Below are 25165 nucleotides of genomic sequence, written 5' to 3'. Positions count from 1 at the left end.
ACATGATGTCTACTGATTTCTGTCTCATTTGGATAATTCATATGTGGTTCTTTATTTTTTATTATTTTTTAAAATTATTTTTAAGAGTATGTGTGTGATGATATACCAAAGAATTATCTGCTTTGCAGAACACTTCACTATTATTGTCCACACCAAACCTAATTAAATTTCTAACTAATCATGACAAGTAAAACTATGGAACCTGAAAGCTTCTATTTTTAAATTTTGATGGGAATTAAACAAAGGGTATTGTATTAACAATGCAATAAACTACAAGAATGCTAAATGAGTTAACACACAGAGGCAGACAAATTTATTCTTTCATTAAGTCACTGGTACTCAGTTAAACTGTGAATAACGTAAGATATAAACAAACAATGGAAATCCTGAGTTGGAAAATGAACAATATTACAAAGAGGATAGATTGCTACTCATCATAAAAATGACATGTTAAGTTGTAGACAGGTTCAATGAAAATTTCTGCTGTGCACTAAGCTTTTGGCCAAAGCCTCCTTCAGAAAGGGAAGGAAACAAACACACATTCACACATGCAGGCACCCCTCATGCACACACGAGTGCTATCTCGAGCTACAACAGCCGGAATGATGCAACTGAATTGAATAGAATCAGCAATCTGGAGTGGGGAAAAGAAGCAGGAGGGATAATAGGGTATGAGTGGGGGAGACAAGTGAGTGCTGCCTGGTGGGGCACGCACAGACTAGATGGTGGTGGGAGGGGAGGTGTTGGGGGAGTTGGGGGTGGGGTGGGGGTGGGGGGGGGGGTGGGAAGGAAATAGGGAGTGGAAAAGAGAAGGAGTAAAGACTGAAGGATGTGTTAGCAGAGAGCACTACATAATGAGGGTGAGGGAACATGAAGTGGGAGAAGGTGATATAACAGAGGGGGCAGAAGCTCTTGAGTGGAGAGTGTAGGGACAGTAGATTACCATAGGTTCAAGCAGCGATAGCTTCAGGAGGAGAGAATGCAGTGTAATGATAATTCCTATCTGTGATATTCAGAAAACCTGGTGTTGATGGGGAGAATACAGATGGCAGGGGTTGAGAAGCAGCCATTGTAATCTAGCATGTTACTTTCAGGTTGCACATTGTGCCACAGGGTGATCCACTTTGCTCTTTGCCGCACTCCTAGTGAGCAGTTGGTTGATAGTCATACCAATATAAAGCTGTGCAATGATTGCAGCAGAGCTGAGGGGCTATTCACAAAGTGAGATCCAATTAGTCACAAACTGGAAATCACTACAAAAATAAAAAATGTTTCATTTGCAGCAGTTAGCTGTACCTTCCAGCTACTTCTCACCATAGTTGCCACTCCAACTTTCCATTACCCTCATCATGGAAGGCAGCCACCTGTGTTTTCCACCAATTCTCTACACTTGTCTACAGCTCATTGTCTGTGCCAAAATGTTGTTTTAAGAACCAGTAGCTCATGTGAGAAGAGATGAAAAAAGATGAAAAACAGAGGGAGCCAATTACGGGCTGTATTGTGGGTGATCAAACACTCCCCATCAAAAACGTTGCAGGAGCACCTTCATTGCCCCTGCAGAGTGAGCCTGAGAACTGTCATGAACAAGAAAATGCAAGAAATTTGTTTTATGTTGGCTGCATCACTTCAGGCAAAATCTCTCACCAGGCCCTCATACATGGTGGGAGACACTGTTGTTCTAGGCATCTTTACGTGTTCACTGTGTGCTCAGAACTGAAAAGAGAGACATGACACAATTTACGGGCATACTAGAGGACTGCACAACACATCCATGCAAAGCTACATTGGAGCCTTGCTGTAGTTTCCATTTTATGCCCAATCACGTCTTATTTTATGAATAGCCCTTGTAAAACATGGCTGCTTTCACAGGTGGCCCAGTCTCTGACAGGGTATGATAAGCCTGAGACAGGATCAGGATGGAAGTGCTGGGTGGGTCTTGCATATTGGTGTCCCACAGGCATATGATCCCAGTGGCAAGTGGTTGGGACTGGGGATGGCCTAGGAATGGATTAGCATGTTATGGGTGTTGGGTGGGTGATGGGACATCCCTTTAGGAGGGGTGAGAATGATCCTGAGTAGGATGTTCCTCATTTAAGGGGATGATTGTACATTTTCAAAGCCCTGATGAAGGATGTAGCTCAGTGGTGCTAGTCAGGGGTGGCAAGGGGTGACAAAGGGGCTGCTCCTTTGTAGCTGGTTCTTTGTGGCAGTGCAAGGATTGGGGTGGCACAAGAAATCTGTTTACAGACCGGGTCTGTTTATAGTGTCTTTGTGAGACCTTTAGCATTCTGTGAAACAGCTGCAAAGGAGCCCCCCTTTGTCACCCATTACCTCCCCGGACTGGAACCACTGAACCATATCCTTTGTCAGGACTTTGATTATGTATCATCATACCCTGAAATGAAGGATATCTTACCCAAAATCCTTCCCATAACTCCTAAAGTGCTATTGTGTCACGACCTGCCCTCCACAACATCCTAGTCCATCCACATGCCATTCCCAACCCCTGTGGAAGACCCAGGTGCATGACCTGCCCAATCCATGCACCCAGCACTTCCTACTCGAGTCCTGTTAGAGGCTTCATCATATGTTTCATATGTTTATTTATTAGCCATTCAGCATGTTTACCATGCATTTGGCCTTGTCAAAATACATTTTACATATTTCATAAAAGTATAGTTGTTACTGATTTTTACATTTTACATTATGCACACATATCGATACATCTTTTTAGTAGTTAGTAATTTGTACATGTTGCTCATATCATCATTTTCATATACATAAATACATATAAATACATAAACTTCTTACTAATCAGACAATTTCAGCAGTAATCATTATACAGTTTACATTCAAGAATTAATTATACGCTTTTACACATTTAGTTAATGATACATATATTATTTCATTATTTACACATTCCTTCCAAATTGCTTCCAATATATTCTTCAATTGAGTAGTATGCTTTATTTTTGAGCCATGTGTCTAATACCTCCTTAAATTTAAAGAGGGTGAGGGTTTTGACATATTGTGGCAGTTTACTATGTAACTTTAGACTTAGGTGTTTGTGACTGCTGTGTGTCAGTGACAGTCTAGAATATGGTATATCAAGCATGCAGTTGTTTCGAGTGCTGTGCAAATGTAAATTCATTCTCTGTGTAAATTGTTGTATTTTTTTTACGTATATTAAGCAGTTATGCATATAGAGGCTTGGGAGTGTCATTATGTTTAATACACTGAAGTGCTCCTTACAGGTTTCTCTTGGACCCAATCCTTGTATACATCTAATTGCTTTTTTTGCCATTTGAATACATGGTTTGTGCCTGGTGAATTACCCCATAACAGAATCCTGTATTGTAGCTGTGACTGAAAGAATGTATAGTAGCAAAGCATCAATAAACTTTTACTGACAGAATATCTTAGTTTATACAGCAGGAGTATTACGCGTGCATGTTTGCCTGTCGGATAGCTTATATGGTCATGCCATGAGAGCCTTTGGTCTATTTTTAGTCCCAGTAGTTTCACAATGTGATTCTCTGCTTACCGTGACTTCAGTTTAAAATAAATTTCCTCTGTTTTTGTGTTGTTTATACATAACTGGTTAAAAATACACCACACCCTACGTTTTTCAAAAAGTTCATTATTTTTGTTTACCACCTCTTGCATATTCTCACCTGTGGAGATCATGGTCATATCATTGGCATAGAAAATATTTTTGAGGCTATACAGTTTGAGAAGTCATTAACATAGATTAGTGGTTCCCAACAGGTGGTCCGCGAGCTATACCGGATGGGTTCGCAAGATGCTATTAGAATAAAAAATATATTAAATATATTTCGTATGATAACAGATTTTTTGTTTTGGCCGTTTCCTGCACGAGCAGAGCTTTAGCTAATGCTAAATCTGCGTCTAGCGTCTTCCTAGAGCCAACTGATACAAGCACACTCTAGCGCAAAACTAGAATTAGATAGAGGCAAATAGTTCTGCTGTATGCCATTAGACTGTGTGCATTGCCTCTTTGTAGCTGACAACTGACACTTACTTTACAGAAGCATTTCTGATGACAATTGGCCATTGTTAATTTATTTGCAGTGCTTTCACAGACTGTGTTGTTTACATATTCAATATTCTGTGTTAAATAGTTTTTTGTGGAAGCTACAGTTCGCGTAGTTAAAAATGGACCGTTGGTTAAAAACTGGTTCGTTAAAACGAGAAAGGCCTACAGATGAAGAGGAAGATTATGCATTTGATGTTCTAGCAAGTAAGTCAGTGACTCTCAAACCAAAGTTGTCAGTGTCCATTGAACCTAAATTGTCAGTGTCCCTTGAACCTAACCCTTCCAAGATCAATGTTAAGCTTACTGGAAAAATTAGAAAATATAACTCTGATTACTTGGAAATCCATTTTACGTTCACTGGACCTGAGCAACAGCCTAAACCTAAATGTGTAATTTGCTATGAAAGCCTTTCGAATGAATGTATGAAACCAGAAAAACTCCGGCACCATCTTCAAACAAAGCACCCAGAGTACAGAAGTAAGTCATTAGATTTTTTCAAAAATAAGTTAGGAGAGTTGAAAACATCTCGTAAAACAATTACCAAATACTGTGGTGCAAATGTAAATGAAAATGCAGCCCTTGCATCTTACGAGGTGGCTCAGCTTGTTGCTAAATGTGAGAAAAACCACACAATTGCTGAGGAACTTATACTACCATCAGCAGTAATACTTTGCAAAAGAATGTTAGATGATGCAGCTACTAAGGTAATAGGAACTGTCCCACTCTCAAATAATACTGTTCAAAGATGAAGTACTGATATGGCAGTTAACATCGAAGAAACATTCCTGGCTAGACATTACATGAGTGACATGTACGCAATACAATTGGATAAAAGCGCAGACATATCAAAAAAAGCTATAATGTTGGTTTTTGCATGATTCTTATGGGAGGACCAAGTGGTTGAAAATATTCTTTTTTCATGTGAACTACTGTATACAACAGCAGACGATATTTTTACTGCATTAAATAATTATCTCAATGAACATGATGTCAGCTGGAAAAAAAGTGTAGGCTTGATGATGGATGGAGCAAAGTCAATGGCTCTCAAAAAAATTGGACTTCTAGCTTGTATCAAAGCAGTGGCCCCTGAGGTGGAATGGACTCACTGTTGTATTCACCGTGAAACCTTAGTAGCCAAAAGATTGCCTGAACCTTTGCAAAAGCTACTTAATGAAGTAGTTCAAATCATCAATTTCATTAAAACTTGACATCTGCAATCCAGATTATTTTCTTTATTGTGTAAAGAGATCAGCAATGAGCATGAGCAACTTCTTATTCATATGGAAGTAAAATGGCTTTCTCAAGGTAGGATCATGTCAAGATTTTTTGAACTTAGAGATGAGTTTCATGTCTAGCTTCTTGACACAAAGTATGCAGATTTTCTCACTAACTTCTCTTGGCTTTGCTAAGTTGCGTACTTAGCTGATGTGTTTGAACACTTGAATGTGTTAAACTTGAGTTAAAAGGAAAAAATGTAGACATGTTCAAAGTTGAGGATAAGATAAGTGCTATGGTCAAAAAGTGTCAGATCTGAATGTCAAGGAAAGAAAACAAGTCACTAACTTTTCTACTTTAAAACAATTCTTGGAGTCATCAGAGGAGAGTTTGCCTGACCAGATCAAGATCACTGTAGCCAAGCATCTACACAGTCTAGCCACCACTTTTAGAGAGTATTTCCCTGAACCTGACCCTGATGACAGATGGATTCAAAATCCCTTCAGCTGTGAAGAAATAGACAAAATCCAAGACCACACTGAAGAAGAGCAAGATCAACTTGTGGATCTGTCCAGCTGTGGTACGATGATAAACATCTTCATTGGTGATAAAATTACAGATTTCTGGGCATCAGCATGCAAGGACTACAAGATATTTGGAGATAAGGCAATGGAAAACATCCTTCCATTTGCAACCATGTATCGGTGTGAGCAAGCATTTTCTTCCATGTGTTTCATGAGAAACAAATATAGGAATCGGCTTGACATGCGGTCAGATTTCAGAGTGAAAGTTTCAAGTTTGGAACCTAATATTTCAGAAATAATGGACTCAAAAGTCAGATTGAACTCATCTCATTAGGAACTGAAAATTAAACCTAACTGTATACTGATGGAGTACACTGTTGTTCAAAATGGTTCAAATGGCTCTGAGCACTATGGGACTTAACTTCTGAGGCCATCAGCCCCCTAGAACTTAGAACTACTTAAACCTAACTAACCTAAGGACATCACACACATCCATGCCTGAGGCAGGATTCGAACCTGCGACCGTAGCGGTCGTGTGGTTCTAGACTGAATATTCTGTTGTAACTGTATTTTTTTTCCAAATAAATAATACCTTGTATGAAATTAGTGTTTTCTTATTTTTCACGCATGTCTACTCAATGCAATCTCAAGTGTAAGATCAATACACTCAGTTTTAATTTTTTCCTGTAATTTTCAGTTCATACTCAATTTTTATTTTTTAAGGAGTTTGTTATGCTAAACACCCAGATTTGAAGACAAAGATTTTGAGCAATAATCAAACATTTAACAATAACAATGATGGCTAAACTGAAAAAGTTTTCAGCTCAATATTTTTTCAATAATGAAATAGAAAACATATAAAAAGACTCTTAATTTGGCTTTTTTTATTTACTTGATACTGTGATATGACAAGGTACCTCAATGAGAGGGTCCTCGAGAAAATGTTGTTGGGTACCCCTGGCATAGATAATAAAGAGGAAGTGTCCAAGGACAGAGCCCTGTGGAATTCCTCTCTTAATTTTCATTACACTAACTGTTTTCTGTTATTTATGTACGACTTAATCAAATTAAGTGGTTTGTCTGCAATACCATAATATTCTAATTTGTTAACAATTATCTCATGTGATACTGAATCAAATGCTTTGATTAAGTATATTAGTGTTGCACAGGTGGTCAGTTTCCTTTCAAAAGGATTGTGGATTTCAGTTATCAGACTTTCAATAGCTTTTATGGTTGACTGATTAGTTCTAAATCCAAACTGGCTGTCATTAAGTAATTTAGTGCTCTCAAAATACATGTAAATCTGTGTGTGTGAGCAGCTCTCTACAATTTTGGCCAGTATAGGGACAACTGATATTGGTCTACAGTTATCTGGCATTCCTCTGTCGCCCTTTTTGTATATGTGGAGTGTAACCATAATTCATCTCACCCCATCAGGGGCCAAGCCACCTGTGAAAGCAGCGTGTCATAAATCAGCTTTACCACAGTCATTGCATAGATTTGTATATTGATTTGACTACCAGCCAGTTGTTCACTGCCAAACTGTGGCCAAGATTGAGGTGGACCACCCTGTGGCACAACATGCAGCTGAACTTAAGCTGCTTCACAGACTGGGCCATTGGTTCCCCCCCTCCACCACCAGATTTTCCGAACTGCTCAGATGGAAGTTATCATTACAACACATTCTCTGCTCCTTAAATCATCCTAGCCCCAACCTATGATAACCTAATATCTCCATACCCTCCACCCGTCAGTTTCCACCCCCTCTGTTGTATCACGTCCTCCAATTCATGTCCCTGTGCCCTTAATGTGCACTGCTTCATGCCAATGCAACCACTGGTCTTTTTCCCTTCTCCACTCCTCTCTTTTTCCATTCCTCATGCTTCCTCTCCCTCTCCCCCCCCCCTCCCCATCACCATCTCCCCCGGCCATTTAACCTTCACCTGGCAGTCTTTTCTTGCCACCATCCAATCCCTGCACTGCTAGGCAGTGCTCACATCTCTTCCACCAACTGTAGCCTGCTATCCCTCCATCTTCCCAGATTGTTTCTCCTGTTCAATACAATTGCATTCTGGCTGGAGCAGCCAAAAATTATTGCCATGTGTGCATGAGGTGTGCATATTTGTGTTGCTGTGTGTGTTTTATTTCCCTTCTGAAGAAGGCTTTGGCGAAAAGCACAGCATGTGACAGTCTATTCTTTGTGCCTTTCTGCCATTCAGCAGCAATCTACCCTTATCATAGTACCTATCCTATCATAATAGAGGGGGCCTGGCCTCTGATGGGGTAGGATAAGCCTGTGAAAGGACTTGAACAGGAGGTGGTAGATGGGTGGATTGGCCGGGTCTTACACCTGGGTTTTCCACAGGGGTACGATCCTTGTGGAAAGCATTAGGGATTGGGAGTGGCATAGGGATTGATTAGGATTTTGTGAAGGTTGAGTAGGTGACACAACACCACTTTACGAGGGGTGCCAATGATCTCAGGTGGGACGTCCGTCATTTCAGAGCATGATGTTGCATATGAAAAATTATGAGTTTAGTTACTGTAGTCTGATGGTTCCTGTTACAGACCAGATGATTTGTTCTGGCATCCCTCTATCCTGACCTACCCACAAACCATTCTCTTTACCATGGTGGGAGGCCTGCATCATTCAGTGATACAGATAGCTGTACCATACATACAACTGCGATCAGGGTACATCTGTGGAGAAGCTAGATTAATGTGTAGTTCCTAAAGTGGGACAGCAGCCTTTCAGTAGTTGGAAGGACAATAGTGCATATGACTGACTGAAATGGCCTTGTAACAATAGCTTTCTAACTTACCTGCCTCATAAAGAGATCTCTGACTGGCAAAATGTTAGTTTTTTTTCCTGATGAAACATTCTCTTGAGTAGCTCCAGTTTGGAGATCTGAATAGGTGACTATTTTACACCTACAGATTATGGCTTGGAGGAACCCTGACAACAATGCCACCATGTTGAATAATGCTTTTCATGCAGCCATTGGATGTCATATTAAGACTCTTAACTTTGCGCAGTAGGCCAAATGGTGTGCAACTTCACTCCCGACGTCCATGGTGAGGTCCATCTGTGCAACCATGGCACCATGCAATGTAGCACAGATGGGCCCAACAACATGCTGAATGGATCTCTCAGGATTGGCATCATGTTCTCTTCACCAATGAGTGTTGCATATGCCTTCAACCAGACAATCGTTGGAGACGTCTTTGGAGGCAACCTGGTCAGGCTGAACGCCTTAGACACACTGTCCAGTGAGTGCAGAAAGGTGGAAGTCCCCTGCTGCTTTAGGGTGGCATTATGTGGGGCCAACATATACCACTGGTGGTCATGGAAGGCACCGTAATGGCTGTACGATATGTGAATGCCACCCTCCGATCAATAGTGCAACCATATCCTCATGGATTACAATTCTCACCCCATCGTGCACATCTTGTGAATGACTTCCTTCAGGATAGTGACATTGTTTGACTAGAGTGGTCAGCATGTTGTCCAGATATGAACCCTATCGAACATGCCTGTGAAAAGGGCTGTTTATGGACAATGTGACCCACCACCCACTCTGAGGGATCTACACTGGATCACCATAGAGGAGTGGGACAGACAGGACCAACAGTGCTTTTATGAACTTGTGGATAGTATGACACGACAAATACAGGATACATCAATACAAGAGGATTTGCTACTGGGTATTAGAAGTACCGGCATGTACAGCAATCTGGACCACCACCTCTGAAGGTCTCGCAGCATGGTGGTACAACATGCAATGTGTGGTTTTCATAAACAATAAAAATGGCGAAAATGATGTTTATGTTGATCTCTATTCCAATTTTCTGTACAGGTTCCAGAACTCTCGGAATTGAGGTGATGCAAAATTTGTTTTGATGTGTGTATTATGGCTAATTTATGAACATTGTGTGGAGTGTATAGGAAAGGTTAAAAGTATCTTGGTGACCCAGGGTATGAATGACGTATTGAGGTTTAGAACTAATAAAATAATAAAAAGATGTAGTGAACACATTGTAAAACTGCTAACATATTTATGCAATAGTTCACTGGCATCTTGTCTAAAAATTGCAAAATTGAAACCAATCTACAAAAGAGGAAACACATAAGAAATTAGCAACTACAGGCCAATTGCCAAATTGTCTGGCTTGTCAAAAATTCTGGAGAAAGTCTCCCACAAAATACTTACAGCCTTTGTGGAAAAATATCAAATCCTATCCACAGCACAATTCGGGTTTAGGAAGAACCACTCAACCAACAGTGAATTCCAACTATGAATTCCTAAGTGAAATTTAGCAGAAAGTGGACAGTGGTGATTGTATCACTGGTGTACGCCTTGACTTGTCAAAAGCATTTGATATTACTAGATCATGAAGCACTCGCACAAAATTAAATCCAGTAAGCATTAGAGGCACACATAATGACTAGGTCAGGTCATACCTCTCCAAATGGAAACAAACAGTGGAATACAAGACACTGACTGCAACAAAATCACAAACCAATACTCAGATTACCAAGACACGAAATATGGTGTTCCGCAAGGATCAGTACTGGGACCAGTGCTGTTCCTCCAATATGTAAATGACCTGCAAACAAACATGCAGTGTTAAAATGCTTACCAGTTTGCTGACAACACAAGCTTTCTCATTGCTGTAAAATCAGGAAACCTACTACAAGAAAACATAACAAAGGTAATTGATAGCATAGCAGAATGGTTCACATACAACAAGTTAATCATAAATGAAGGAAAAAATGTAGCAATCAACTTCCATAATGTCAAACAAAACTGTAAATACCCAATTGACAGAGAATGCTGTAAATAGAGTTGACCTGACAAAGTTTCTCAGGCTGTTGCTGCAGGATAATGTCAGGTGGGGAACTTGTATTGGCATTACCAGAAAAAAGTTGAACACATCCTGCTATGTGATGAGGATTGTTGAAAGCTGCTGTAGTAAAAACTGCCTAAAATGTATGTGCTATGCAAGTGCCTAACCAATGTTGAAGTATGGAGTCATATTGTGGGGAGCTTCTTGTAGCACATCAAGCTATTTACAATGCAAAAAAAAAAAAGAATTGTAAGAATCATAGAAGGTGCCAAACACAGAAAATCTCACAAGTCACTCTTCAGGAAACTGTAAATCCTCCCACTTCTCTGCCTCCATATATACGAAAGCATAGTATTCCTACAGCAGTATGTGACTGAAAATCCTGCACTCTTCCTCAAAACTGAAAGACGTATACACTCACAACACAAGGCAAAAAATGGATCTCAATGTACATCATTCTATAACTAACCTCTGCCAAAATGGAGTATTTTGATACAGGCTGGGAGCCTGCAATCAGGAAAATCAGAGAAGAACATTCCGTTCCACCAAGGGCCATGGACGGACCAGACAGAGACGGTCGCCGGGACTCAAACCCCGTGCACGCGTCCCCCCCCCCCCCCCACCCCAACCACCACCAGCCGATCCAGGCGCATCGGACGATATTCTGCGGGCATGTGAATGGCCGGCTGCGGGAAGCGGAGAGCAGTCCAGCAGAGATATAAGCCCGTGACCGACAATGTCCCGACACTTCGCCTGAAGATGATGGAGACACATTCCATCGAAACATTGCTATGAGATGACGATGCTACTCGACTGACAACCCGTGAAGACTTCATATATGAAATTCGCAGAGAAAACCTGCACTCGCATAAAATGTCTGACATCTTATGTACATTATGTGTATCAATGAAGTCTCATGGACAGATAAATAAAATAAACTGGAGAAGTTCCGCAACTCAAGATCTACATTCAGTTCCTGCAGATAATATGAAATCCACACAGACTCTAGGAGATCATTGTATGTGATAGCAGTACTACCACTGCATGCACAACATGGTGGTTATGACAATTTTCAGTATACTCTGTGCATTTTGTGTGGTACATGTCAAATATAGGATTATGTGGTCTTCAAAGCTATTATGAAGAGGATAGATTGCTACTCACCATATAGGTAAGATGCTGAGTAACAGACAGGGACAACAAAAAGACTGCTATACACTTTAGCTTTCAGCCAAAAGGCCTTCTTCGAAAGTATAAAACTCATACATATTCACACAAGCACAACTCACACACACATTACCACTGTCTTTGGCTGCCGTGGACTGAAAGTACAGTTAATGGGAAAAGGATTGTGCTAGTGTGGATGGTAAGGGGGAGGCTGGTGTTGGAAGGGACATCAGTGCAGGGGTGAGGGGAGGTGTAGTTCTGCTTGTGGGAGCATGCCAGGGCATGGTGGGGACAAGGTAGGGCTGCTAGGTACAGTTGGGTGGTTTGCAGTGGGAGGAGGGGGGAAGGGAGGAGTGGTAAAGGAGAGAAGTAGAAGAGGGGTAAAAAGACTGGTTGGTGTGTTGGAGGAATAGAATACTATGGGAGTGCTGGAAGTGTAATCAAGGAAGGGGCTGTGTGGGTGAAGGTCAGGGACTTGTGAAGGTTGAGACTAATTGTGTTACAGGAATGTAGGATGTATTGCAGAGAGAACACAAACAGAATTCTCAAACATTTCTGTACACTTCAAATGGCATTAATTTTGGTGTACAGTGAAAACTCAGTTCTGAAATTTTTTGGGTCTGTTTATAATTTCTTGCATTTAATTAAAATTTATTAATTGGGATTGTTTTACAGGAATTTATTGGCTTCCTTTACTGTGTCCTCAGTTTTCAAAGTGAAGCTTGTGCATGTGTTATCAGTTTGTGTTCAGTGGCTTGCATTAACATGTCACTGTGGCATTGCTTGACAGGAATTAAACCTACAGAATTTTTATAATTTGAGAAATAGCAGCAGAAAAACTCAAGCGGCCTTACAATTTTCCCTTAGCAAAACATCCTACTATAGGCCTACAACCCAGACATGCAGCATCCATTTCATTTGCATAACCTTTTGGATGCTGCAGATGCATCAACATACAACATACAACCTTTCCTTGGGTGCCATGCCTTTCCCACTTTGCTGCAGATTTTTTACTCATGCTGCCCAGTCAGTTCCCAAGTGCTTCTGACATGTTCACACATGTTTCCACTCAAGTGCATGTGTGCCGTCACTGTGTTAATGAACAATCATATTTCTCTCTTAACCTCCCAGTAGCTGATCAAAATTTATGATGTTTAGTTAGAAGATACGTGTACATCAATGTTTGCTGTATTTATCTTTACTTAAAGTTTCTACCTTTCCTTCACATTTAGCATCAAAGTATTTTCTCCTGCTCCATACAGGTGGAGTGCTAGAGCACATTTCAATTTTTGTAACAAAATCTTTGTACTTGCACAGAGGAAAAAATCTTAGCTAAGGAGTGACAGTGAGATTGAATTTTTTGGTGCAACACTTGTGGTAACTGTTCAGACAACTTATGGTTATGCACCCAGGTGACATATTTGATATCCACCATTGTTTTGATGAGCTTACACCCTGTCATTTTCAAGGCACATGTACAGTGAGATAGCGCTGTGCAAGAAAATTTTAAAATCTCAGTATGTGGGGCAAATCTAGAAAGACAAAACATACACTGTAAACACTGGTGTCACGATTCAACCAAAGATGACAATCTTCAGAAATTATTGGTAGTAAATATTAATTACCAATATTACAAATATTAATTAATTTTACAAATATTAGTTACCAATGGGTGATCAGATATAATTATTTCTGTCATGCTGTTGTTTGACAAGGGAGAGAGAGCAAGATTCCAAGCACAATTTAAGCAGAAATCTCCATCACTATTTATGAGGTCAGTTGCTAATTTAATCTCAAATGCTCCCTTAATAACACTATCACCACAGACAGAAGTGTACACCGAATCTCTATGTTATTTAATTCCACAGTATGACTGGTGACAAGGTGATATTCTGCAACAGCAGATATGCTTGACTATTGTAACCAGTTGACACTTACGCTCAGTATACTCCTTGTAGCCTGACCAATTGACGACAAGCTGCAACTGCAAGGCGACAATAGGCACCCACCTTATGCAAACCAAGATCATTCTTTGCAGACTCTAAAAGGGCCCTTATCTTAAATAGTGATCAAAGAATGCATCACACCACGTTTCCTCAGAATGTGACAAATTCTGTTGGAAATGCATAAAGCAAAAAGGCTGTAGACTTAGGTGTCGCCTAATTATTTTCATTACTTACCCTATTCATGTTTGGTCAGTAGCACAATACGTGTGCGGTCTCCTTTTTCTATAACCATTCAAGTGGAAGAGGACTTTCAGGTGAACTAACTCAGCTGATGAAATTTCAGCATGTGAGATGACATGAACTATGTACACCAAAATATTAAGCACCCCTTCATGCTGGGATGACAAGTATCAGTCTAAAGATACAAATCAGTGTGAGCTGGCTTCCTATAAGTGGTATGTACCAGCATAGCATCAATCTTCCTCCTGATCAACATATCACATTTGACAATGTTCCTGTGTGTGTTTGTGTTCCTGGATCTTGCCATATGAGGGTACATCCAGCACTGTCAAACATGATCATTTTGGTGGTGCAGGAGTTATGTGGCATGGGAAGGCATAATGCTGCTTGGCTGTACTGACCTCCATATCTTTGAACACCACTCACTCACCAGTCAAATTATTGTGGCACTGTACTCCTTCTCTACGTATGTATTTTTATGAGTGTATTTGGCACTGACTTCCTTTTTTGTGGATGACAGTGCATGACTTCATCGAACAGCACACATGATAGAGCTCATGGAATGAGAAGATGGTCAGTAAATGAAGTGGCCTGCTCATTTCCCTTACTTAAATCCTGTCATGTGGGTTGTGCTGGGGGAGGAGGGATGAGGGTGGGGGGTGTGGGGCAGGGGGTGGGGGGTGGGGGGCATGTTGCAGAACATTCACATACACCTAACACCATTCCAGCAGTTGTTAACTGTACCAACCTTGTGGCCAGCATGGGAGCACGTTGCAGATCATGCTTTGCTGTGATTACACACACTATTAAGAACCATGTCCCAATATGTTTAATGTCCTGGGACCCATCACAAGTTGCAGGTACTTAAGTGTAAGTATCATGTCTGGATAAAAGTATCATTTGTGTTTGCCCAGACAGCAGCTGCTGTGTTGAACGGAAGCAACAATCTGGAGTGGAGGAGGGAAGGGGCAGGAAAGGCAGGGTATGGCTGGGGGAGAGAAGAGCTCTACCAGGTGAGCATGCATGAGCTAGCGGGGAGCAGCACAAGGCTGCCAAGTGCAGCTTCAGGAGGTTGTGGGGGAGGGGAGGGAGGATTGGGGAGCATGAAATGGGGTAAGCAGAGAGGGTAGAAGACTGGTGGGTACATTGGCAGAGAGTAGCGAACAATGTGCATGAGAGGATGTGAAATGGGAAGCGGTGGGTAGTACAGAGGTGTGGAAACTGTTGGGTGAAGGGTTTGGGGACAGTAGGTTTTTGGAGGTTGAGTCTGTGATAATTTTGGGAGCAGAGAAATCGCTGTAAGGATAACAGCCATCTGCGCAGTTCAGAAAAGCTGGTGGCAGAGGGGAGGGTTCAGATGGCCTAGGCTGTGTAGCAGCAATTGAAATGAAGTCTGTTATATTCAGCTGGATGTTGTGCCACAGGTAGTCCACTTTAGTCTTGGCCACAGTTTGACAGTGGCCATTCATCCTGATGGACGGCTGGTTGATAAGACACACAAAGACAAAAAGCTGTGTGATGATTGCAGCTGAGTTTGTATATGACATGGCTGCATTCACAAGTGGCCCAGCCTTCAATGGAATAGGATGAACCTGTGGCTGGAATAGGAAGGGTCTGGCGCCTGGTCACTGGCAATTCACCTGTTAGTCTTTTCCTCTCTCTACTCCTCTCCTTTTCCATTCTTCCCCCCCCCCCCTCCCCCCCCCCCCCCCACCTCCAAATTCCTCAATTCTCCAATGCAGCATCTGGCAGCCTTATCGTCCCACCTACTAGTTCCTGCATGCTCCATCAGACAGCATTCTTCTCTTCCCCCACCAGTACGCTGCAGCCATACAACTTTCCTGTGGTTTCTTTCAATACAAGCATTGCTGTCTGGCCTTATTAGCCAGAGATAGTGGTCATGTGTGCATGTAAGGTGTGCCTGCTTCTGTGAATGAGTGCATGTTTTCTTTTTATTTTCTGTTAAAGGGTTTGTCCAAAAGAGCAATGTGTAAACAGTTTTTTCATTGTGTCTGTCTGCAACTCAGTATGTCATTTTTATGGTGAGTAGTAATCTATCCTTTTCATAACCAGTGGATATTGATCCCAGACTTTTCACTGTTTCAAGACGTGCATTAACAAGCAGAAATAGCTTTTACAGGGTGGTTCTGTCAACTACACTAACAATGAGTTACAGATAATGCTAATTTACTCAGATTGTTGATTGCAGAAATTACTTCTCAATTTTGGTAAAGATATTCTCTGAGCAAAAACAAAAAATGGTAGTTGACAGAATATAAAACAGGAATGGACTGCTAGGTCATTTTATACTCAGTGAACAGAAATATTTGATTGTGACAGTAATTGGAAGTATTGAAAAATAATCACTTTCACGGCATTTTATGCATGGAGAAAAGCAAAAAGTATTATACTTCTAATTTAAAGCTCTAAACAAAAAGTATAAATCTTTGAGCGTTATCATTGTCCAGATTTCAAATTTGTGTTGTACAGAACCTATCTAGTAAAAAAAAGAAAAAAGTAAAACTAAATATAGTCTGTAAGATAACATTCTGTTTAAAAACACTAGCAATTTAACACATCCACTCACTTTTAAGCATCACTTAAAACCACCATGAAACTAAGAATATCATATCTATTCCTTTATATGCTATCTTCTTTGGTATTCCAGGTGGTCTGTTATTAGAATCTTGTGGAAAATCAAAAAGTTTTCAAGAAGGCAAAAACATGATTTTGCAAGTGCTTAAAAATGGAGAAGCCCTCAACCGTTTTGAAAAAATGTTAGTTTGCCAGGGAGTGTCACAATCTGATGCAAAGGAGCTTTGTCATGGAAATACAAAGTCTATTCTGCCAGCAGCAGACAACGTAAGTAAGAAAGTAGGGGTTCAGTCTTCAATAATGTAATGATATTATGAGAAACAAGAGGAATGATCACTGGTCAGCTCATTGAAAATTTCAAGGAAATGTGTATATGTCATGCATGTGTCAACTCCAAGGTTAATGCATAGTTTATTCTTAGACAAATGTCTACCAATCTCAGATAGTTGTTTCCTTATAAAATTATAAATTATTTATTAAATAAAACATCAAATAACTGTTAACGTAAAAGGACCCAAAATGTTATATGGTTCCAGAAGAAATTCATGTAAAACAGTTAACACTAGCAACATCCAGCGGTATTAAGAAAAACTATTTAAAAAGTGTATAACTCAGTATTAGATCATCCACCGCACCATTAGTGGAGCGACTGGCGCACTGAGCAGACGCATTGTGTAGCTCGTGAGCTTTAGTTCTGCCTTGGGGTCTCTCCCTTCCTGCTCGCCTTGTCAAGTTGGAGTTAGAAAGTGAAATTGTCATGTGTATCCTGCAAAATTGTCATGTTTGCACTTAACGGATGTGCATATTGTGATTGTAGCATTACCGTTTGCTGGTTCATCTACATCTACATCTACATCGATACTCCGCAAGCCACCCAACGGTGTGTGGCGGAGGGCACTTTACGTGCCACTGTCATTACCTCCCTTTCCTGTTCCAGTCGCGTATGGTTCGCGGGAAGAACGACTGTCTGAAAGCCTCCGTGCGCGCTCTAATCTCTCTAATTTTACATTCGTGATCTCCTCGGGAGGTATAAGTAGGGGGAAGCAATATATTCGATACCTCATCCAGAAACGCACCCTCTCGAAACCTGGCGAGCAAGCTACACCGCGATGCAGAGCGCCTCTCTTGCAGAGTCTGCCACTTGAGTTTGTTAAACATCTCCGTAACGCTATCACGGTTACCAAATAACCCTGTGACGAAACGCGCCGCTCTTCTTTGGATCTTTTCTATCTCCTCCGTCAACCCGATCTGGTACGGATCCCACACTGATGAGCAATACTCAAGTATAGGCCGAACGAGTGCTTTGTAAGCCACCTCCTTTGTTGATGGACTACATTTTCTAAGGACTCTCCCAATGAATCTCAATCTGGTACCCGCCTTACCAACAATTAATTTTATATGATCATTCCACTTCAAATCGTTCCGCACGCATACTCCCAGATATTTTACAGAAGTAACTGCTACCAGTGTTTGTTCCGCTATCATATAATCATACAATAAAGGATCCTTCTGTCTATGTATTCGCAATACATTACATTTGTCTATGTTAAGGGTCAGTTGCCACTCCCTGCACCAAGTGCCTATCCGCTGCAGATCTTCCTGCATTTCGCTACAATTTTCTAATGCTGCAACTTCTCTGTATACTACAGCATCATCCGCGAAAAGCCGCATGGAACTTCCGACACTATCTACTACGTCATTTATATATATTGTGAAAAGCAATGGTCCCATAACACTCCCCTGTGGCACGCCAGAGGTTACTTTAACGTCTGTAGACGTCTCTCCATTGATAACAACATGCTGTGTTCTGTTTGCTAAAAACTCTTCAATCCAGCCACACAGCTGGTCTGATATTCCGTAGGCTCTTACTTTGTTTATCAGGCGACAGTGCGGAACTGTATCGAACGCCTTCCGGAAGTCAAGAAAGATAGCATCTACCTGGGAGCCTGTATCTAATATTTTCTGGGTCTCATGAACAAATAATTCGAGCTGGGTCTCACACGATCGCTGTTTCCGGAATCCATGTTGATTCCTACATAGTAGATTCTGGGTTTCCAGAAATGACATGATACGCGAGCAAAAAACATGTTCTAAAATTCTACAAGAGATCGACGTAAGAGATATAGGTCTATAGTTTTGCGCATCTGCTCGACGACCCTTCTTGAAGACTGGGACTATCTGTGCTCTTTTCCAATCATTTGGAACCCTCCGTTCCTCTAGAGACTTGCGGTACACGGCTGTTAGAAGGGGGGCAAGTTCTTTCGCGTACTCTGTGTAGAATCGAATTGGTATCCCGTCAGGTCCAGTGGACTTTCCTCTATTGAGTGATTCCAGTTGCTTTTCTATTCCTTGGACACTTATTTCGATGTCAGCCATTTTTTCGTTTGTGCGAGGATTGAGAGAAGGAACTGCGGTCTTCCTCTGTGAAACAGCTTTGGAAAAAGGTGTTTAGTATTTCAGCTTTACGCGTGTCATCCTCTGTTTCAATGCCATCATCATCCCGTAGTGTCTGGATATGCTGTTTCGAGCCACTTACTGATTTAACGTAAGACCAGAACTTCCTAGGATTTTCTGTCAAGTCGGTACATAGAATTTCACTTTCGAATTCAATGAACGCTTCACGCATAGCCCTCCTTACGCTAACTTTGACATCGTTTAGCTTCTGTTTGTCTGAGAGGTTTTGGCTGCATTTAAACTTGGAGTGGAGCTCTCTTTGCTTTCGCAGTAGTTTCCTAACTTTGTTGTTGTACCACGGTGGGTTTTTCCCGTCCCTCACAGTTTTACTCGGCACGTACCTGTCTAAAACGCATTTTACGATTGCCTTGAACTTTTTCCATAAACACTCAACATTGTCAGTGTCGGAACAGAAATTTTCGTTTTGATCTGTTAGGTAGTCTGAAATCTGCCGTCTATTACTCTTGCTAAACAGATAAACCTTCCTCCCTTTTTTTATATTCCTATTAACTTCCATATTCAGGGATGCTGCAACGGCCTTATGATCACTGATTCCCTGCTCTGTACATACAGAGTCGAAAAGTTCGGGTCTGTTTGTTATCAATAGGTCCAAGATGTTATCTCCACGAGTCGGTTCTCTGTTTAATTGCTCGAGGTAATTTTCGGATAGTGCACTCACTATAATGTCACTCAATGCTCTGTCCCTACCACCCGTCCTAAACATCTGAGTGTCCCAGTCTATATCTGGTAAATTGAAATCTCCACCTAAGACTATAACATGCTGAGAAAATTTATGTGAAATGTATTCCAAATTTTCTCTCAGTTGTTCTGCCACTAATGCTGCTGAGTCGGGAGGTCGGTAAAAGGAGCCAATTATTAACCTAGTTTGGTTGTTTAGTGTAACCTCCACCCATAATAATTCACAGGAACTATCCACTTCTACTTCACTACAGGATAAACTACTACTAACAGCGACGAACACTCCACCACCGGTTGCATGCAGTCTATCCTTTCTAAACACCGTCTGTACCTTTGTAAAAATTTCGGCAGAATTTATCTCTGGCTTAAGCCAGCTTTCTGTACCTATAACGATTTCAGCTTCGGTGCTATCTATCAGCGCTTGAAGTTCCGGTACTTTACCAACGCAGCTTCGACAGTTGACAATTACAATACCGATTGCTGCTTGGTCCCCGCATGTCCTGACTTTGCCCCGCACCCGTTGAGGCTGTTGCCCTTTCTGTAATTGCCCAAGGCCATCTAACCTAAAAAACCGCCCAGCCCACGCCACACAACCCCTGCTACCCGTGTAGCCGCATGTTGCGTGTAGTGGACTCCTGACCTATCCAGCGGAACCCGAAACCCCACCACCCTATGGCGCAAGTCGAGGAATCTGCAGCCCACACGGTCGCAGAACCGTCTCAGCCTCTGATTCAGACCCTCCACTCGGCTCTGTACCAAAGGTCCGCAGTCAGTCCTGTCGACGATGCTGCAGATGGTGAGCTCTGCTTTTATCCCGCTAGCGAGACTGGCAGTCTTCACCAAATCAGATAGCCGCCGGAAGCCAGAGAGGATTTCCTCCGATCCATAGCGACACACATCATTGGTGCCGACATGAGCGACCACCTGCAGATGGGTGCACCCTGTACCCTTCATGGCATCCGGAAGGACCCTTTCCACATCTGGAATGACTCCCCCCGGTATGCACACGGAGTGCACATTGGTTTTCTTCCCCTCTCTTGCTGCCATTTCCCTAAGGGGCCCCATTACGCGCCTGACGTTGGAGCTCCCAACTACCAGTAAGCCCACCCTCTGCAACTGCCCGGATCTTGCAGACTGAGGGGCGAGTGCGGAGGCTGCGGCCAGGATTTGCACAACCGAGGTGCCGTTCTTGGTGCTTCCCTTGCCGGGCGCGTTTCTTTTCTTGCCGCCATGGGGCATCCTCCCCGCTCCCATATAGGATATTAGGAAGTTAGCAGGCCAGGGCCCATTGTGCTGCACGGTTACCCGCATCTGCAGAGGCATAGTAACTGGCTCAGGTGCGGATACCTGCCACTTAGTTGTGGAGGTGAGAACTAAACACCATCCAGTGGCCCATGGCGACACCACAAACTGACTGATTGCTAGACTGACTGCTAATATGGCTCCAACAAGTCATTGAGGGAATCCTCACAATTAGACCGCTGCAGCTCTCACCAGAGAACCCGCAGCCAGAGTAGGGCTGCACAAACAGCTAACACACACGAGGCTAGTCTGCAAATGGTGCAAGAGAAGGAGAGCTCTGATAGTTCTGATAGTTCCAACAGTTCGGGTACAGGTAGACTCTACATAGACTTAGACAGGACAGAGTCGGAAAATGATAGGAGAGAGTCAGAAAATGATAGGAGAGAGTCAGAAGAAGAGGGGGAAAGCGAACAGCACAAGCAAGTTGTAGTAAATGTACTGACCGTGAACTCATTCTCAGCCCTAGAGAATGAAGACGCGGATGGAGGATGCGAAATGCAGATGGTTAGGCGCAAAAGAAAAGAGCGATTACCACCAATCATCGCCTATATTACAAAGGGAAGCCCGTTACTCCTTAAGGAGCTGCAAGCGACCGTAAAGGGGAAATTGATGGCAGTATATCGCCATAGGACAACGAAAATTCAGGTGGAAAATGTAGGGGATTATAGGAGGGTTAAATCGGAACTTGAACAGAAGGAAATAGAGTTCCACACATATTCTATCAACCCCAAACAGGCTCTGAGAGTAGTACTAAAGCATGCACCCATTGATGCTGAAGAAGAGGATGTAAAAAGTGAATTAATAGAGGAAGGATTCATAGTACACTCGGTTCACCAATTCTCAAACCCCTCCCCCTCCCTCCCCCGACTGCAGAAGAAAGTCACAGCTGCAAGAAAGAGCAATATTTCTTGGCGGTTTTAGAAAACAATGAGGATGCTCAGCAGGTGTTCAAACTGCAATACCTGCTGAGATACCAAATAACTGCAGAACAGTATAATAAACCGGAAGGTCCTGGGCAGTGCCATAGGTGTCAAAAATTTAATCACTCGAGCAGCAACTGCAACTTGCAGCTGAGATACGTAAAGTGTGCAGGTCCCCACCTTACCAAGTTGTGCAAGCAACAGAGAGGTGTGTGCCAACTGCAAAGGCCCCCAGCCAGCAAACTATCGCGGCTGTGAAGTATACCAAAGATTGGTGCAAAACCAGAGGCAGCAGAAAACTGCCCTAGCAGCAACAGCCACATCAAATGCTCAGGCTCGTCAACAACCAAACTTTGAAGTGTGAGCAAGAGATTTCCCGAGTATGTGACCACACAGGGCAGCTATGCCCACTCCCACCATCCAATCTACGTCCGTGGCACACCCTGCGACAGTGTAGGAGATGACCCTCCCCCCAGTCCCATCTACACCTCCCCCACCCACAATACAGGCTTCACCTCCACTGCCAGTTCCGGAACAGGCAACTGAAACAACAGCAAATGATACTGCAGTCCCAGCGCAGGAGTAGCCACAGGCGGGGCCAAGCGCGGACAGCGATCTCGGCAGTTTTCTGAGAGAACTCAGAGAACTGGGGAAGCTGTTTGTGGGGATAAACCTGGGAGCAGTAATACAAAAAGTGAAAGAAACTGTAGCGGCAGTCCGAGCCGCGAAAGATAGATACACAGAAATGCTAGTAATTGCTGAAGCAGCTATGACACTCTTCTGTAATGAACCGTAACGGTACTAGAGAGTTCAAAATATTAATATGTAATGCAGACAGCATATCCTCAAAGTTCCCACAGTTACAATCATTTCTAGATTGTCACGCCATAGATATAGCCTGCATTCAGGAGACACATCTAAAGCTGGCCGATCGATTGAAAGTGCGAAATTATTCCGTGCACAGGGTCAACAGGCAAGACCGCTCAGGCGGAGGAGTCGCCGTCCTTGTGAAGCGGAGGATTTGTCACTGCACGATCGAAATGCCAAATGTGGCCACGGTCGAGGTGGCTGGCATAGAATTAAAAGTCGGTAACGACATAGTTAAAATAGTATCGGCATATAAACCCCCGCATATCAACTTTGGCGTGCAGGACCTTCAACACCCGATCGAAATCGGAGAAAGAGTCATAATAGCAGGGGACTTGAACTCAAAAATGTGGACTGGGGGTGCAACACGACAAATGCTGGAGGTTGGAGATTGAGAAGGTTTATCGAGACCAATCCCCAAGTGGGAATAATTGCTCCCGACAAGCCTACTCACATCCCCTACAACCCCGACCATGCACCTGACATCCTAGATGTCTTCTTGTGCAGGGGCCTGCCTTGGAGGGCTGCACCAACAGTCCATTATAAGCTGAACTCAAACCACAACCCGGTTGTCCTAGAATGTGCCAATGTTGAAGACACAATCCGGAGGATGGCAAACACAACATATCAAACTAACTGGGAACAATATACCGCCCTGGTAGGACAACACCTGGAGGACATTCCACAAATGCGGAACGAGAGGGAGGTGGACACAGCAGTAGGGTATTTCACAAACGTCCTCCAGACCTGTGCTCGAGAGACAAGCACCAGGCTAGCCACCGAGCCTGGTGCCAGGGACCTGCCCCCTGATATCTGGCAGCTGATAGTTGCCAAGTGGCACGTGAGGAGGGATTGGCAACGCTATCGTGATCCTGCCAATCGTCGCTTGCTTAGGCAGCTTGAAGCCCAGATAAAGGAAAGGCTGATAGAGTTGTTTTCAATGCTTTCCACATTACCTTTCCCTAGTGAGGCTTTAGGTACTCTGGGAAACAACTGAGTTAAAAGATTCATTTGTTATGTTTGTTAGTGGGGCTTTTGTTCTATCTATGCACACTCTCAAACAGAGACTGATCTGAACTTCATCTAGGACTACTGACTTCATATTTCTTAATTGTAGCACTGTCTTCATAACTTCAAGCTCTGTTGTGGGAAACATCATTATTGTGCTTCATGTGTTTTTGGAATATTTTGCAACAACTTCTCTGCAATACCAGAGAAATAATCATTTATGAAATTTGCTTTTTGTTATTTTACCCCTCTCTTAGATTTGTTGCTTCCTGTTCTGGTATAAGTTAAAACTGTGATAGTACACTAGGAACTGTGGATTAGTGCAATGCTTTAGCAAAAGAACTGAGAAACTTAAGTATTTCTGAGGATTTTCCAACACTCACAGTTATCCATCTATTTTCCTTGTCTGCTGTGGTAGCAATGGCTGCTTCTGAAAATATCACCTCAAAAATTAATTTATACAATGTGGAAAACTTAGAGAACTTTGCATCTACGTTACTTTCCATATACACTTCATCCCGGGTTTGATTTGTCAATACCTAGCTAATGCTGTATTGTATGTGGATGATACAAGTCTTTTAAAGCTCAAAATGAGACTGTCTTTCAACAAAAAGTAGAAATAACAAAAGAAGAAGCAGGAAAATGGTTTCGAGATAACTGTTTATTTGTAAATGAGAAAAAACAGTATGGATGAATTTCAGCCACATATTGAATAAAGTAAAGTCCAATATAGTTTTGAAACTTGGTGAACAGAAGATTTTACAAACTTCAAACACAAAATTTTTAGGTATCTGGTTAGACGATCATCTAAAGTGGGATAAACATATTGAGATACTCAATAAAAAGCTAAGTAAATGCTGTTATATCCTCAGAATGCTGAAAAACTGCTGCAGTGAAAAAACAGTAATATGTGCTTATTATGCTCTTATGCATAATCTCTTGCGGTATGGTGTCTTATTTTGGGGTAATTCAAGTCTGGCAAACTGGTCAATTATTATTAAAAAATGAGCATTAAGAATAATGAAAGGGGCTGCACAAAGAGAGCCCTGCAGGGAAATTTTCAAAGAATTTCAAATAATGTCGCTTCCATCTTTATATATTTACGAAAGTATCTGCTTTTTCAAATCTCACCCTCCATTTGCTTCTTGAAATAGTGAGTGCCATGACTACCCAACAAAACACAGGAATGATTTCCACAGAGAAACACACAAAACAGCCCAATATCACAAAAGTGCACTATATCACCCCGAAATCCTTTTTAGTGCTCTTGCCTTAAGCATCAAAAAGATAGAAAAGTTTTACATTTTTAAAAATGAACTTAAA

At 42.1% G+C, this 25165-nt stretch overlaps 1 protein-coding gene across 1 annotated transcript in view; it reads left to right on the top strand.

The window, feature by feature from the left end:
• LOC124622158 (thymidine phosphorylase-like) overlaps positions 1–25165 on the top strand; it is a 186297-nt gene that overhangs the window by 137287 nt on the left and 23845 nt on the right. The window contains exon 8 of the mRNA XM_047147798.1: positions 16666–16859. Within this exon, the coding sequence (XP_047003754.1) occupies positions 16666–16859 (194 nt within the window). The remainder of the gene's footprint in view (positions 1–16665; positions 16860–25165) is intronic.

This window comes from Schistocerca americana, chromosome 7, assembly GCF_021461395.2.
Source record: "Schistocerca americana isolate TAMUIC-IGC-003095 chromosome 7, iqSchAmer2.1, whole genome shotgun sequence".
NCBI classification, from domain to species: Eukaryota; Metazoa; Arthropoda; class Insecta; order Orthoptera; family Acrididae; genus Schistocerca; species Schistocerca americana.
Note: the sequence above shows the minus strand (reverse complement) of the source record. Positions and strands in the feature narration are given on the sequence as shown.